The sequence below is a fragment of the Piliocolobus tephrosceles genome, chromosome 15 (assembly GCF_002776525.5).
Source record: "Piliocolobus tephrosceles isolate RC106 chromosome 15, ASM277652v3, whole genome shotgun sequence".
NCBI classification, from domain to species: Eukaryota; Metazoa; Chordata; class Mammalia; order Primates; family Cercopithecidae; genus Piliocolobus; species Piliocolobus tephrosceles.
The window spans coordinates 98,096,536-98,114,049 of NC_045448.1; the positions used below are offsets into that span (position 1 = coordinate 98,096,536).

Genomic DNA, 17,514 nt, shown 5'->3' on the forward strand with positions numbered 1-17,514 from the left:
GCCCTTTACTCTTCCTTCTCCTTTTTTCGAGCAGGAGTTCCTCTCTGTAGCCACCACCACTGGGAAAATGCTGAGTGTCACCTGAAGCCAACATGGCTCTTGAGTCTCACCCAAGGCCCACAGTGAGTACTGCCTGAGTACCACTGCTGATTATTCAAGACCCAACAGCTCTTTAGTCAGCAGATGATGGATCCTGCCAGGACTGACTCCTTCTCTCCATGAAGCAGGTTCCCTTCTGGCTCAGGTGTGTCTAGAAATGTCATCCAGAAGCTAAGGCCTGGAACGGAGGCCTCAGGACTCTACTTGGTGCCCTATCCTACTGTGGCTGAGCTAGTATCCAAGTTGTAAGGGTTCTCTTTACTCTTCTCTCTCCTCTCCTCACAAGGAAGGAAGGAGTCTCTTCCAGAGCTGCAACCTGTGCTGCCTGGAGCTGGGGGAAGAGTGGTACAAGCACTCCCTTGGCTGTCCTAGCTTGTGTCTCAACTAGGTCGCATGCCTCCAGGTCCACTGGCTCTGAGCCCAGCACAGCACTAGGATGTGCCCAGGAACGGAAGTCCTTGTGGCCTAGACTGCCATTGAAGTTTACTTAAGACACAGGAACACTTTAGCCCCTGGTGGTGAGGCTTGCCAGAACTCAGATTGTGACCACTGGGATGGATGATTTGCCTTTGGCCAGGGCTGGTCTAAATGCTCCCTCCATAGGTGCTGGCTGAGTTCTGCCCGGTGTTGCTTTCTGCTGTAACAGAGCAGCACCAAGTTCCATTGCAAAGTCTCCCAGTCACGGCACTTTCCTTCCCCACAAGTGCACAGGTTCTTCCTCCCTGCTGCTGGATGGAGGAGGCATGGTGTTGGCAGTGTAAGACTGAGTTTCCTACTCTCTTCAGTGTTCCTTTCAGTGATAGGAAGTTAAAAACAGATACTGTGATCACTCGCCTGATTTTTGGTTCTTACAAAGGTGCTTTTCTTGTGTGGATAGTTGTTGACTTTGATGTTCCTGCTGGGAGGACAATTGGTGGAGGATTCTATTCGGCCATCTTGCTCTGCCTCCCTATATCTTTATTGAAGTTTTAAAACTAATGTTTACTGAAGTTAGCCCTCTCAAATTTCTAAATTAATATTTTTCAATCATGTTTTCTATGTTTTTAACATCAGATTTTTGTTATTACTGAGCAACTCCACCTAACAAAATATTCTGAAGAATCATTATTAGAGTTGACTCTTTACTGCAATTTATCATGGAAACCTGACTCAAAGTTGTGTATTGATTATTGATAATTATTTTTCAAAACATTTAAACCATAACTTTGCAAATATGTTTTGACTTTTGGTATCAAGATTATTACTTGGAATTCAGTAAAAGCCTGATAGCTTTTTAAGAAATCCCATTTTATTAACATATGTAAGGCGGAGGAGGTTTAGAGTTACTATTTATCCTCACATAAGTATGTGTCCAAAGCTTTCACCAAACCTTAAGGAAGAGAATGACTGCCTTACTTCATTAGTTTCTCTTTGCAACTTTTTTGAATAATCCCCTAGAACCTTGCAGTCCTCATAAAAAGAAAGAAAATAACAATATAACTAAATGTTTACACATTTTTTGAAACACCAAATAACTCCACCCCACTTTCTGGTACTGCCATCCTGACTTGACTTTAGTGTATACCCTTCCAAATCTTGACCACATCCAGATCTTAATATTGTTGTAATGAACGAGGCTCCCTCACTGTGAAGCACCACAGCCCAGTGCACGGTGTTCCCTGAATGAAAAACAAATTGAATGAATGGGAGGCTGTAATTTATATCATCTTACACAGACTCTCACCTTTGATTTAACTGGTCTCATATGTAGAAGGGTGGCCACCCTCCTGGCTTGTCACTTTATGTGTGCACTGTGGCTAAGACCTTAGATTCTACAGAGACCAGAATCAAATCTTGGCCCTACCACTGAATAGCTATATGACCTTGAACAAGTTACTTAGCATTTCTAAACCTCAGTTCCTTCATCTATAAAATGAAGATGCTGATAGTACCTTTAACTTTGAATTACCATGTGCCTAAGCACAATAACTAATATTTACTATTTGCTATTATTGTAATGTGTGTCATCTAAAAACTTATGCCAGGTCAAATAAGACTCTTTCCCAAACAGCAAAGGACTGTTCTTTCATTAAGACCTATAATCAAGGTGAAAATAGACTTTTGTTTTCTTTGCTATTACAGAGATCATATAGTTACATCAAACAGGTGTATCATAATGTATGCCTTTGTTAGTTGTTGAGTATTCTGGTTGTTTCAGAGTGCTTGATATTATCAAACAATTATGTTGACGAGTCATTACTATATTTTTGTGTTAACACAAATTATGTGCAGTATGTGACTATATAGGCTTTTATTTAAACTATTTCCTTAAGATAAATTCCCAGGAGTATTAGTGCCAGTGCAAAGGGTATGACATTCTAGTGATTATTGATAAGAGCTGATATATTGCTTTCCCAAGAATTATGTAGTTGAGTTTCTAATTAGACTCCATATTTGTCCTGTGGGTTCACAGAAGAAAGTACACTAGTAGATACATTGGATTGGATTGCATGTACTATCTCCTTCTCTAGAGAAGCAATAAAGGAATTCGTACACCTATTATTGGACTGCACATGTATTTTTAAAACTAAAAAGATGTAACATGAATCAGGGAAATTTAGATGATCCATAAGGACTCGTTTCTTTGGAACAACTTCTCCATCTCATTAGCTTCCTTACACTCAGCCCATTGGGAGCTACTTGTTCACATATGAAGAGCATTTCTCTCTTTCATCCCTAGTCAGATACTAGAGATTTTACCTTGTTATTCCGTGCAATGAAGTCATTTTGACTGTGCCTGACTGAGGATAAGGAATAATTTACTTGGAAGTCCTGCAGCTTCTATTTTGCCCACGTAATGACATATTTTTATAGGTGAGTGATCTCACCTGGGGTCTTCAAGCATGGCTGGATGGGTTTGCCATCTGCATGCAGTAGGGCATCCAGGCACACCAGCAGGCACCAGCCTCACCCACCCTGGCTCCCAGCCTGAGTGCTGACAGGCAGACAGACCTTGTAGCCAGGGGCTCCGCCTGACATATACACGGACGTGGAACTCCTTTTTAAGGTACAATTGCCAATTATTTTTATTGCAGAAGCCACCAACACCCCCATCCTGACTTTTTTTTTTTAACGCAACCACTACTCATAATATTATAACTAATATTTCTGAAGTTTACAGGTGCAAACACTGTAATTTCAGGCTAATTTATATATGCACAAGAATAATAGGCTTAAAAACATGTCATAACTTCTTTCTTTTCCATTTTATATTGGTTTTTGGAATCCCATTTTTTAATATGTCACCCAAACTCAGAACATTAGCACAAAATAATAAGCTACTTAACATCTATATTTAGGATTGTGTAAAATGTGTCACAATTTTGTTGGTTAGGAACAACTTTTTTGTATTTTCCTGTAAATAATGAATCCTGAGTGTGTGATAACAAGAAATAATGAGCTAAAAATTGACCTTCCAGTATTATTCTTGCATTATATTATTTTGTTTAGGGTGGTAGAGTTTTCTTAAATTACATCAGGTTCAAATTTCCAAAGCATCTTTTAGTTACAAATATTTTCTAGGACTGCCACTTAAAAAGTCACTTTTATCTCTTCAAGAATCTCAAGTGTAGCTCTCATTATTTTCCATTTTATGATTGAATTTAAGGAGAAACCACAAAACAGCTGCTAGAGTTTTATTAGCCTGGCATATTTAATACACTTAGCCTTTCACCCTCACCCCTCATTCAGAAAAGTGTTCTGCAGTGTTCTATTGGTGACTCTTAGAAACTGCTAATTTACTTCATGTGTGAGTTATGTTCAAGTGTTTATTAGAACTGATTTAAACTGGTAGTTTTCCTGTTATTTGTATTATGTTCTGTTTTATATCCATAGCTCATTTGGCTATTTAATGAAAGGCTATTTTCATCAAGGAGAAAATTTTGTTTTTCTCAATGATTTGGGATGTTATTTTAAATATTCTGCCAAGTGAAAAACAAGATAGTTTTGGCATAACCACAGTTAAGCTAAATGCTAAATGATTATACTAGACTCTGATAACACATCAAATATATCTATATATGCCAATTAAAGATGTATAAAGGAAACCTCAGCCATCTAGAATTTGTGATAATCTGTACATGTGTCAAACAGGTTTTAGAACAAATAAGTGCTCATTCCACTTATTATGCTGAATCATATAACATGACATTTTATAAAGACCAGTAGAAATGCTTTTTAATTGGTTTGATAATTGTCTTGCATTATACAACCTTTTTTTTTTTTTTTTTTTTTTTTGAGACAGAGTCTCACTCTGTCACCCAGGCTGGAGTGCAGTGGCCGGATCTCAGCTCACTGCAAGCTCCGCCTCCCAGGTTTACACAATCCTCCCGCCTCAGCCTCCCGAGTAGCTGGGACTACAGGCGTCCGCCACCTCGCCTGGCTAGTTTCTTGTATTTTTTAGTAGAGATGGGGTTTCACCGTGTTAGCCAGGATGGTCTCGATCTCCTGACCTCGTGATCCGCCCGTCTCAGCCTCCCAAAGTGCTGGGATTACAGGCTTGAGCCACCGCGCCCGACTCATTATACAATGTTTAAAAGCATACAGTTTAGCAAATGAATGCCTCTTGAGTGATAATTGCCTAGAAAATACTAATGCTTATTTTCTTCAAATGAATCCCTCATATGGACTCATTGTAAAAACTGGCCATATAAGAAACTTAACATTCATACCGTTTAAAGATTCTAAACAGCTGGTCCCACACCCATTTGATTGGCTTGGAAAAATACATTAAAAAGTGTCTAAATCTTGATCTGCCTATCAAAAAGTCCAGCCTCATGTTGAAAGCAGTAAAACTTTTGTTAGTGATTAAAGTTGTTAATTTTTGGTAGTCCTTAAACAAAATTACTTAACATAAAAGTTTCTTAAATGCTTTTTACAAGCTGTCCTTTACTGAATTGCATATTATTAGATGATTTGTATTCTTCTTGCATTTTGGGTAGTCCTGAGCAGACATAAGAGAGGAAATAAAAAAAGAATCAATAACATTTTTAGCATAACCAGATGTGAATTCCCCACATCAATCTGGCATGGGGAAATGATTACGAAGTAATGTGAGACTTTGAATTTGTGCATATATGGTATCGGGGCAGAAAAGACAACACGGCCAGCTTGACTGCTTATCCTCAGGAAGGCGTGCTTGCAAGACCGGCCCTTGGCTGATGTCTGGGAACTTGGATTTTTTGGGAAGGTTCCCGCCCCTCTAATTGATAAGCGTTGTTCACTGTGTGTGTACTGTTGATGCAAGAAATGCGTTTTATGCTGGACACTTGCTTTCCTTCCGAGAGTCTGGAATTTTAGTATACGCCAGGCAGAGACTGCTGACATGACCAGTTTCAAATAAAAACACTGAGTACCGAGTCTCTGAAAAGCTTCCCTGGTTGGCAACATTTCATTTGTGTTGCTGTCTCCATTATTTCTGACTGCTATAACACATACCATAGACTGGATGTCTTAAACAACAGAAAGTTCTGTCTCATGGTTCTGGAGGTGAGAAGTTAGAGAGCAGGCACTGGTCATTTTGGCTCTGGGTGTGGACTCTCTTCCTGGTTCAGAGACGGAGCCTTCTTGCTGGTTCCACACATGGTGTTGTTGCAGAGAGAAATCATCTCCACAACATCTTTTCTTACAAAGGCACTAATCCCATTCATGAGGGCTCCACTCACATGACCTAATCACTTCCCAAGGCCTCACTTCCTAACACCATCACATTAAGGATTAGGAAGGATCTCAACCTGTGAGTGGGGAATGGAGACACATTTGGTTCATACCATTGTCACAACTCAGTGCTGGGGGAATTCAGTCCCTGTGCCACTCCCTGGGAGAGGATTCTTGAGGCTCGCACCTGGTGTCCCCTGGACTTTTTACCCCGTGCACCTTTTCCCTGTGTTGATTTTGCTTTGTATCATTTTGTATACATCATCATCGTGAGTAAAACTCTGTGCTAGATGCTGGGTCTTCCTATTGAATCGTTGAACCTAAGGGTGTGTTGGGAACTGACAGTACCTTAATGGTGGTGACGGAGAGTTCATCTGAGAGCTGTGTGCTGTTGGTAGTCATTTGTGAATGACAAGGCTCAGCATTGGGGCATTGCGGAAGAGATCTGATGGTAGTTCATAAACATTTTTCTCAGTATGACGTTTAGGATACTTTCTTCAAGCCATCCTAAGAATGGTCATGGGCCTTCTACCTGTCATTAAATTTAAAGGTGAAATCTTTAGTTTTGTTTAATTTCGTTTTATTTTTAAAGAAATGTGCTCTAAATCTCTGATGATTAGTACCGTAGGCAGTTTGATAGATGTTGAATTTAATTGAGGAGGCCTCAAACAGCACTTAAAGACTCTATTCTTCCCTAATCCTGTCCTCGTTCTGCCTGCCTGCAGTATCTACTCCCCACATACCCCATTCTGAACCATGTAAGAGCTATTATTGTATATGTCCAAACATTGACATCTACCTAGTTCTTTTTTGCAAAGTATGAAGAAATATATTCTTCAAGTGTTTGTGTATTGCTAAGTACTATTATTAACTCTTAGGAAAATTGATGTGTAGATGGAATCAAATTTAATACTAATAATTTTCACTATTACATGACAGAGTCTGAATCTAAACTCAAATTTATATGTAACAACAGCCTTAAAGAAAATTAAAAAGCAAAGTATGCATATGCTAAATGAATTGATCATGCTGTCTGAAAAATATTAAGGAATATTCTACATCTTTGACACCATAAATCTCTTTGTCTACCTTTCACATAACACAATTAGTTTTATTTTTATTACTAGTTTTGTTTTGTTTTGTTTTGTTTTGACAGGACGTCACTCTGTCTTTCAGGCTAGAGTGCAGTGGCACAATCATGGCTCATTGCAGCCTCAACCTCTGGGCTAAAGTGATCCTGCCACCTCAGCCTCTTGAGTAGCTGGCACCAAAGGCACAAGCCACCATGCCTGGCTGATTTTTTTTTTTTGTAGAGACAGGGTTTCACCATGTTGACCAGGCTGGTCTCAAACTCCTCAGTTCAAGTGATCCACCTGCCTTGACCTCCCAAAGTACTGGGATTACAGGCGTGAGCCACTGCACGCCTTACTCCATAGTGAGTTTTAAATTAATTTTTTCATTTTTTTTGAAGATGCCTCCATACCAATTCCATATCAGTGGCTGCAGCTGGCTGCCACTTAAACACTCAGGGTAGATTCTACTGTTACTTTAATTTTAGGATGCTCCAAGCCATGGTTCATAGTTTCAGGCAGCCACAAGTTCATGAGACTACAAAACAAGATGGAGAAATCATTGTTGCTAAATGTGTATCCAATAGGCAAAGATCAGGAAGAACTGTGCAGAAAACTTAGGACCAACACCCATTCTCATAGCATCTATTGGCTTTCAATTTGGACTGCCATGAGCTAACTAACAAATCCCTCTATTTCTGAAGCTGAAGAAGTTCTTTTTAAATATAGAGTACTTATATAAGAAAATACTAAAAGTGTACCTATTTACATATATTGAAAGCATAACTATTTGCGTAGTCTGTGACAAAATCTATATTGTATATTTAGCAGATAACATGATTTAAGATATAACGGTTAACTAGCAGCAAGGGTAAAATTTTTCTCTGGAAAAACAATCAGATTCAAGCATCTGATAGCTCTTTGAGTCCAAGAGGATAGCAAGGATGTATAGGGAAACTCCCCAGAGTTACTTGGATTTGGTAGCAGTTCAAATCTAGATTAGCTGTCAACATGCAGAATGTCTTCCTGCCTATGAGACAACTTAGGGATTCCTCAGCAGTTCTCAAAAAATGTGTGTTAGAACAACCTTTTCTTTAAAGCAGGAGACTAGACCAGCACTGGTCCAGGAACGTGTCCTACTGCTCTGCAACTAGATGACTGTAGAAACTGGAAGGCTTTAGACACCTTACAGCAATTTCACATAGGCATGGCATCCAAATAGGTGATCATTTTTCTCATAATTCCTCATTATGGTGTTTTACAAAAGCATTGGTCTGTGATAGTTTGGAGCTTTTCTCTAACTGGCCTTTCACCTAAAGGGAATGCTCGTTAAACATTCAGATTCCTGGACCCCAGCACAAACCAATGGAACCTGAATTTCTGGAAATGAAGACAAGTCCCAGGAACCTGCATTTGATCAAGCTGCCTGTGTCATTCTTTTCTATGCTGAACTTTGAGGACTACTGCTTTATGGGGAGGACCAACTGCACGGCTAACATACTCCCCTAAGTATAAGATTGGCTTTTGAAAACCATCCAGTTTAAGAACCAGAGTTGCAAAGGTCACAACTCCAACACAATTGACTCCAGTCCTTAAGGATGCCATTGTGTTATTAGCTCATAGAAATGCCCAAGTAGCAAAGAATTATGGTTTCTGGGTACAGTTCCACTGCTAGGTTATACGGTGACTTTGTGCAAAAGACACCCTTGGAGCCACCTCCCTGCCATGTGCAAGGAAAGTGTTGTAATAAATATATTGATTAATGATGCCCGTGATGAAGTCCACCCCCTTCAACGTGGTTCCTTGTGCAGAGCTGGCAGAGCAGATGCCATGCCCAGGTGAGAGGCAGCCCCCAACGCTGGGCAATGCACAGCAACTTGGTCTGTAGCCCCCGATTAGAAAGCATGAAGCTGTCCTCAGCTCCACAGAAACAGGCTCTGGGAAAACTTTAGCCACCCGAGAACATTCACACCAGAGCGTTTCTTGTTTGTTTAGGTTTGTCTGTGGGTTGTTTCGTTTTGTTTTGAGACAGAGTCACACTCTGTCGCCCAGGCTGGAGTGCAGTGGTGCAGTCTTGGCTCACTGCATCCTCCACCTCCCAGGCTCAAGTGATTCTCCTGCCTCAGCCTCTCAAGTAGCTAAGAATACAGGCACATGCCACCATGCCCAGGTAGTTTTTTGTATTTTTAGTAGAGATGGGATTTTACCATGTCAGCAAGTGACTGGAAATAAAGGAATTTAATTCTCCATGGGCAGATACCATTCACCATGTGAATTCCTTGTATATGATTTTATGCAGGGGAGAAAAAATGTTTGAGAGCAGTCATTACTAATCAGGAGGCAAACTTTTGACCACCTGCATTCACGTTTCTCCACGAGTGCAGTCACTCCGAGCATCTCGGGGGTGCTGCTTCCTTGTTCTCAATTGGTGCCACCTGAATGCCTGAATGCCTGAATCACATGCTTTGGGCTGACCTAAGGGAGCGGCAGCAGCCAGGCAGCTGTGGAAGAAGGAAGGAAACTGGTAGAAGGACCTGGAAGAAAAACAGGAAGAATTGATCCAGTAACTTGAGGTTCTGACCATCGCTCTTGAGAGCAACTTGACTGCATAGAATTTGAACTGCTTAATCCCCTTCTCTTTGTTAAGAGTGTGTTTTACTCTCAACTATGATACCGTATCATGACTCTGACATCTTCTACACAAGCTGTCCTTGCTGTCTCTGGAGCAGTATCCCTTCTCCTGTTTCCTTCTACCAGGCAGCCCCTTGAGCTTCACACTTCTCCACCTTTGGGCAGCCTTTCTGGATCCCCTCGGCAAAAGTAGGCCCCTTCTCTCTTCTCTCCCAGTGTCCCTTATACAGGACTCCTGTGATATGGGATTTTCATGTTGCACACATGGTTGATTAATTAGGGAATATTACTGTCATCGTCAGATAAATATTGGCTATATAACAAGAATAACCGTGCTGCTTTATGTTTTTTATAACAAGGGAATATCCCTTTCAGAAAACAGATAAGCATTTTTTTTTTTTTTAACTTTCAAGTTAATAGTGGCACTGATGGTGTTGAGAAAAGAAAGAAAGCCATTAGTCTAGATCAAGAATAAAATGTACTCAGGCCGGGCACGGTGGCTTGTGCCTATAATCCCAGCACTTTGAGAGGCTGAGGTGGGCGGATCACAAGGTCAGGAGATTGACACCATCCTGGCTAAACACGGTGAAATCCTGTCTCTACTAAAAATACAAAAAATTAGCCAGGCGTGGTGGTGGGCACCTGTAGTCCTAGCTACTCAGGAGGCTGAGGGAAGAGAATGGCGTGAATTTGGGAGGTGGAGCTTGCAGTGAGCAGAGATCGCGCCACTGCACTCCAGCCTGGGTGACACAGTGAGACTCCGTCTCCAAAAAAAAAAGAATAAAATGTACTCAGTGATGATTAGCTGTTATAGCTATGTATTTGAAACATGAAAAAATTAAACCTTTAGCAGTGATAGTGCAGTGAGAAAAATAATTTTGTTAATATGAATCTTAAACTCTGTGTCCCTCTAACTCCATTTCTTTCCATTCAGAGAACTATAGTATTTTATAAGAGCTGGTCCATTGTACAGTTTTATGTTACAACTCTTCGAACAACTGTATTATAGTCAATATATAATCAAGCAACTATTTTATAATTTAGTTTTTATAGTATTTGTTTCTTTGGAACGTAACAGTCCCACCATTGCAAACCAGATGGGACGTGTGTGTAGAATATGATATAGGAGACTCTGATTTGGGGGTTGCAAATCTGTCCTTCACTAGAGTTTGGTTCCCTTAAGTTGACTGACTTCTTTTCATCTCTCCTTACCAGGCCTACGGTGATAGATTGAATGAGTGAATAAATATATGTATATAATATTACATTTTAATATGCACCCATACTCCATGAACTGCATACACACCACTTAATGGAAGTTATAACATTGCAAATGTAACAATAACAAAAAAGTGAATGCAAAGCAAGTGTCTCTGGCCACAGTCATACCCCATCACAACCACCTCCCCCTACAAAACAATCATTCCTCTCATGTGGAGTTGTTCATTAGATTCTAATTTTTCGTTTTCCTGTCAGGAATCCTCATCATGATGTCCATGTGCAGAGAGGTGCACGTGTACGAATACATCCCGTCCGTGCGGCAGACGGAGCTGTGCCACTACCACGAGCTGTACTACGACGCAGCCTGCACCCTCGGGGCGTACCACCCGCTGCTCTATGAGAAGCTTCTGGTGCAGCGCCTGAACACGGGCACGCAGGGGGATTTGCATCGCAAGGGCAAGGTGGTTCTACCCGGCTTCCAGACGGTGCACTGCCCTGCACCGAGTCCAGTCATTCCACACTCTTAAAAAGGGTTTCTTGGGAATCAATGTGCAATAAGGTACTACTGTTGTACTCAAAGTCACAAATGAATACTTGAAGATAGATTTTAGACAATGTAGTTTTGAGTCTTTAAACTGTAATTTAGTGGTGGTCGTGAGAATTCTTCACTTTCTAAGCCATTGAGTATTTATTACTGCTTTGAATATAGAAACGGATTTTTTAAAAAATAGGGCACAAGAAAGATGCAGAACAAAGGATAGCTATAAAGAAAACATGTGTATGACCATGGGTATGGTACCTCCAGAAATGTTAACAACTTATTCTTCTGCCACGAGTACCCCTCATCAGGGTTGGTTTCAGTAATAGGTTTTGGTGATGCTCCTGACCACATGAAGTGGTTTATATTTAGAAACATCCAAGTTGAGGGACATCATTTACAGCATCGAGTGCATCACTGGTACATGCCTTCATCATTAAATATCCTAGGTTTTATGACAAACATTGAAATTACCACTCAGATGTGTTTAACAGCAAAAATTCCCAGCACATCCTGGCAAATGCTTGTGTTTCCAACCGTTGCATTCTTCATCTCTGCTTCCCATTGCCCACTGAATGCTTTGCTTTCTGTGCGTCAAGACGGAGTTCTAAAACCAGAAAACATCCACCTTGAAAGGTCCAAGAAAAAGCCAAATTCCATATAGCACCACAGGGGAGGCCCTTTGTCTCCCTGCAGTATTTCAACCAGGAGAATTAGTACCACATCCACCAGGAGGCACATCACTGGCAAGTAACACAGAATCACGGGGCTGCAGTTGCCCCTGGACACTCCCTGGTTCTGGCTTTTCTGCTTTGTACCTCCTCACCTGAAGATCTACTCCACAGCTTTCGCATAGTCAGTGACACACTTGACAATTGGCACAGCCATGCTGGGGAAGACAGGAAACACCTCGCTCCTTCCAAACTAGAAGGAAAGATTTTGGAGCCGTCACCCTGTGCTTCTAGGGATGCACGCCTGTCTTTATTGTATGGGTTCTGGCAGGTTTTTATCAGCCAGGGGGAGCTCAACAGTGATGAGCACTGAATCCTCACTAAATCTTCCTATAGACATTTAGGAATCCAATCCTTGCTTTCGCAGATATGTTTTATGTCAGCAGTGTGACAAAGCCATATAATTAAATCATGTATGCGAAAGCATCGCTTATTAACAAGGAAAATATCGAGATGCTTCAGAGGGAAAGGCACCTAGAGGGAAATTTTCATCCCAATATATTAGCTATATTCAGGGTTGGTTTTTTTTTTTTTTAAATCTCAACTGTCACTGATACATTGAACACTTTGCCAAGAACATAGTGAAACAGAAACATTTTGTAATACCTTAATTAAACATGCTATTATTTCAATGTATAACCAAAAGGTATCTCCATGGTACAGTGAAGACTTGTTGCAATGACAATAGCAGCTTAATTAAAGGTGTTCTCCCTTGCAAAGTGTATGAATGTCAGGAGAGTTTAGTGGAAAAGTTTTGTTTCAGGATTGGTTTCTAGACTGTTCTCAGGACTATTTTCTTGAGCAAGAACGGCTTACAGAGACTGGTGGCTTCTGTTTGGTTAGTCTATTCAACAGATATGGAGCTGAATAACAAGACATCTCCTATAGCTTATTATAATAGTGAAGGAGAAACTGAAAAGTTTTAATCACAACAATATTCAATAAAAGCCCATTTTGAGAGTTTTGTTATTAAGTCTATGAGAAGGGATAGATAACTTTGTCCTATGTATTAACTTATGTCTAAATAGACATGGTTAAGCCATGTTCCTTTCCAATTTCTTTTTTTTTGAAATGGAGTCTCGTGTCACCCAGGCTGGAGTGCAGTGGTGCCATCTCAGCTCACTGCCAGCTCCACCTCCTGGGTTCACACCATTCTTCTGCCTCAGCCTCCCAAGTAGCTGGGACTGCAGGTGCCCACCACCACGCCCGGCTACTTTTTTGTATTTTTAGTAGAGACGGGGTTTCACCATGTTAGCCAGGATGGTCTCAATCTCCTGACCTTGTGATCTGCCTGCCTTGGCCCCCCAAAGTGCTGGGATTACAGGCGTGAGCCACCCGTGCCCAGCCGTTTCTTTCTAATTTCTTGAAAGAATTTGGTCTCGTCCTTATGTTTACATGTGTATAATAAGTTCACCGACTCTGGAATGTGGGTGAGGTGGTTCTGGTGGGTGAATATTACTCTCTACAATCCTTGGATCTTTCTAGATCTTCCTGGCCATTAAATGCCCCTGACTATTGAAGCTCCTTTTATAGTTTTGCGAGTGGATTTAGTTGTAGGCATCCTTACTATCCAGCACAATTCCCCTTGGCTGACGTGAGAACTTGGTTAGAGGAGAATTTATTGGGGTCAGTGTAAGTATTCAAGTTCAAAAGCCTCAGAACCCCACACTTAAAAGATTTTTAAATAGAATTTTGTTGTAATCATTGTACTTTTAAAATAGTACTTTCAGTTTCACTGAGGTGACAAGAAAGACTGAAGAGTACGACAGAAATTTAATTACAATTTTTGCTTTTATTATGGCCTTACAGACTCTTGGGAATCAGGGTCCGTTCAACAGTCAGTAAATGTAATACACATATTAATATAGTATTGACTGGGCATTCTTCCATAAAAGTTTAAGTTATTTAACTTCTAAAAAATGTTAGGCAGTTATAGTTAACGTGATGATTACTTCTAGTATTAGCCAAATGGGTCCTAAGTGGCAGTATTTTGCCAGACATTGACTAAATCTTTACATGCCTAAATCCTTACATTTACTGAATTCCAGTAAACACACAGTTCTTCTGTGGAGTAGTTAACAATAAGTGGCAGCTCACTGAATTTCTCCCAGGTTCTGTCTCTTCCAAAATCCTCCATCCTCTCTTATGAAGGGAAGCTGATTAAAAAAAATCCTCTTGGTGCAAGCCAAAGCTGTTAAGGATTCCTTTTTGCACTCTCAGGACCAACAAACATTCTTTTGTATTTCAAGATAATGTCACCCGTCGTTGTTGTTATCACAAAGAAACAAATTTTGACCAGCAGTGACAATTCAACCACATCTAGACTCTCCCTAACTTATTTCTCCAGCCGGTCACACCAAGCAGGTGGGTAACCTTTAACAGACCTGGTGTTCTCATGGAATACCAATGCCCATCCCAGGGAGCTGACCTTTCCCACTGTGTCCTTATAGAGCTGCTCTTACAGAGAACTTTGTGCTCAGGACCAAGGGATGGTCAATTAAAAGTTGCATGTCAGCATCAGGCTTGTGCATTAAAATGGGCAAGGGAGGCTTTTATATATCTTTGAATGACCAGGTCTTTCCTCTTCTGCCTGAAGGCAGAGCTTTAAGGAACAGCACTTCCCATGTATCTGGTCCTCTTGGTCTCTCAGATAGACACTTAATCAACCCTGGACTCTCCAGTAGTCCTCCGTCATTGTAGCCATAGCATCTGCACAAAAAGAAGTGCTAAAATAATCATTAGCATTTTCAAAATTAGGAAATCAAAGTAGCTGGGTCACTCTCTTACATGTGTATGAGCCAAGTCATTCTGCTGGGACAGATCATACTTATGCTGCTGGTTGACTCTTCTAAGCAGTAACACATCTCCTGCATTAATTAGGTAGATCCCATTTGGGTGCATTAAGTGGGATCAGTCTTAGATGAGTGCCAGTATGTGATAGAAGAATTTCATACACACAAATGCCATGATTCAAGTTCTCTCTCCATTTTTTCTTATCGATCAACACGCAGTACATGTGGTCAGTTACCTGGTTGAATTTCTGCTTCGCTGTGGTAAGAGACAGAGAAAGGGAGTGAGGTGGGATCAGGGGAATTATCAGAGAGACATGAGTGAACCTATTGGCCAGGTAGCTTCCACGTCTGTTCTATTGTATTGTCTGTTTTGATTTCTGACTTTCTGATCGTTTAGAACTCTTACCCAGTGGTTACATGACTGATCAAGGCAACTCTATCTGGAAAGTAATTGCTTAGGTAAAACGTTCCTGAGTTTCAACTTGTCTTTTATACTCTGGATATTCTCATTGTGAGATTATTATGCATGTTTGTGTCACGTGGGCATTATTTACACACTTGATAAATGAAAGGTATTTCTCTGTCCGTTCAAGGAAATAAAATGTAAGTTCTTGTTTTATTAAATGAAGCCTTTTGGTTAAAAAAAGAAAAGTAATCTAACATGTTTCTGTTCAAACTTGAGCTAATGAAACTTAAAGAATTAAAGACATTGATCTAGTTCTTAGTATAAAAAGCGTACATGTAGTAGATATAGTTATATAATTGTGTATATACATATCTACAAACATGGTTGGTTTCATATTGCTTTTTCACCAATATTTTTGACTGAAACCTTTACTATAAATTTTATTTTAATTATGTAACCACTAATATTTTAAGAGAAGGAAGCAAATGTTGTATGTCCTTCTGTTAAAAAAAAAAATTCAGTGCTCCGCCAATCGCTTCCCACACACTCATACTCTGTACATCTTGGATACGTTAAAATGGTCTGACAGAATTATTTAAAAGGCACTATGTAGGTAGAACACTACCTTAATATTGTATCCTAGTCAGAAGCCTGATTTAACACTGAACTTTGAAGGGAAGCTTAGCTATCGCTCATGGCTTTCAAAGACTAGAAGAAACATTTACTGGTTCTATGGAAAATAGTCTTCTTGCTAGGTAGATTTGAAATAAAGAAATTGCACTGGGAGTGTTAAAATCTAACATTTATAACAAATCCTGTTTTACTCTAGATGAAATACTTAGTTCTTCCAGTGGAAACCAGTGAACTTTTTTAACAGCTTTGGGAATTCTTTTGTATAATAATTTTTAAAATGAAATGTGTACTCTTCAAACTAATTAAGGCTTGAAGTTTTCCAGGAGTCGCATTTTAAAAGTGTTTGTACACATTTTAACACTTTGATATTTTCTATTTTGGTTTTGTATATTTTTATGTATACGCAATGTACAGACTTTTTTCTTGTAAATAAAACATGTTTTCATTTGTCTAGAAGTTTCTTGTTTTAATTCATAGAAGTTACACATACAAATGAGCAAGTGGCAAAATAACAATCCATCTCTAGGAAAACAAATGGCAAAGCTGAAATCTAATTAGAAGACTGAGTGGCAACAGAAGGAACAGCAGCAGGCCTTCAGCCACGAATATGGACGCAGCCTGGGCCTGAAACCACAGGTGGGCAGGATTTTTTCTTCCAGGGATTAATTGCCACATGCAGGAGAATGAAAGTGGCGAAATCAAGTGGAAAAGGCATATTTGGGCTAACAAATCTTGATGTTGACTTAATAAACCAGGATTTTGATGAATGCATGGTTTTGGGAGACTCTTCCTCGGCTTGACAGGGCATTCAGTCTTGGAAAACATAAATAAGTTATTTGAGAAAAGCCTAAAGACAGCTGAGTCACCTGCAACCCACCACAATGTCAAATTAGCCTTGGTATTTTCATACTTGTGACAGGAAGGGAAAATCAGTTAATTAGGCTCCTGGAAAGAAATTCTTGGTCATTTGCGCTTTCTGTTTAGAATGTGAGGAAATCCTCAAATCAAGAAAGTCTTTGGGGTTTTTGGTGTGAGGACAGTGTGAGCAGGTAGGAAATTCAGAGTCGTCCATCACCTCAAACAGCTGTGCTGAATCAGAGAGGACTCCCACCACCTTCGTGCTGTTACCATATTTCGTTCCCCACAGATGACCACGTTCTTCCAGGTAATTAAAAGGTAGGCATGGCTACACCAGCCCTGATCGGGAAGGTCTGGAGTAGATCACTGGAAGGATACTATTCCATGTTCTCGGAGAAGCCAGGCATGCGCAAACCCCAGGGACTTTGAGGGGTACACACAGGAGACTTGGTGTCAGTTAGCGCTAGATGCTGCTGGGAGGATTCAGAGGAAGAGAAAGGAATTGTATAAGATAAGTTGCACTCACAGATGGCAGGAGCTAGAGGAAGGAGGTGAAGTGAACAGCAGGATAGAGAGAGAAGGCTAAAGTGAGAGGGAGTGAAAAGTAAGTCCAGGAGTCCCAGATGCCATTTGCATATCAAAATCAACAACTCAGAAACAGAACTACCTCACAACCAAAGGCCTACCCAGGCAACCCCACTGAATGCACTGAAGCGCTGTGTTCAAGACACCCTGGTGCACACAGCGTGGCAGGGAGAAGGCCCTCCTGCACTAGAGCTCTGCAAGCCCCTCGTTGCCTAGAGCAGGGGCTGGCCCACAGCCTACTTTTGTAAATAAAGTT

At 40.5% G+C, this 17,514-nt stretch overlaps 1 protein-coding gene across 1 annotated transcript in view; it reads left to right on the forward strand.

Annotated features, from left to right (window-relative positions):
* ST6GAL2 (ST6 beta-galactoside alpha-2,6-sialyltransferase 2) overlaps nt 1-16,271 on the forward strand; it is a 93,625-nt gene extending 77,354 nt beyond the window's left edge. The window contains exon 6 of the mRNA XM_023211501.1: nt 10,971-16,271. Within this exon, the coding sequence (XP_023067269.1) occupies nt 10,971-11,242 (272 nt within the window). The 3' untranslated portion in view covers nt 11,243-16,271. The remainder of the gene's footprint in view (nt 1-10,970) is intronic.
* Nucleotides 16,272-17,514: the final 1,243 nt, after the last annotated feature.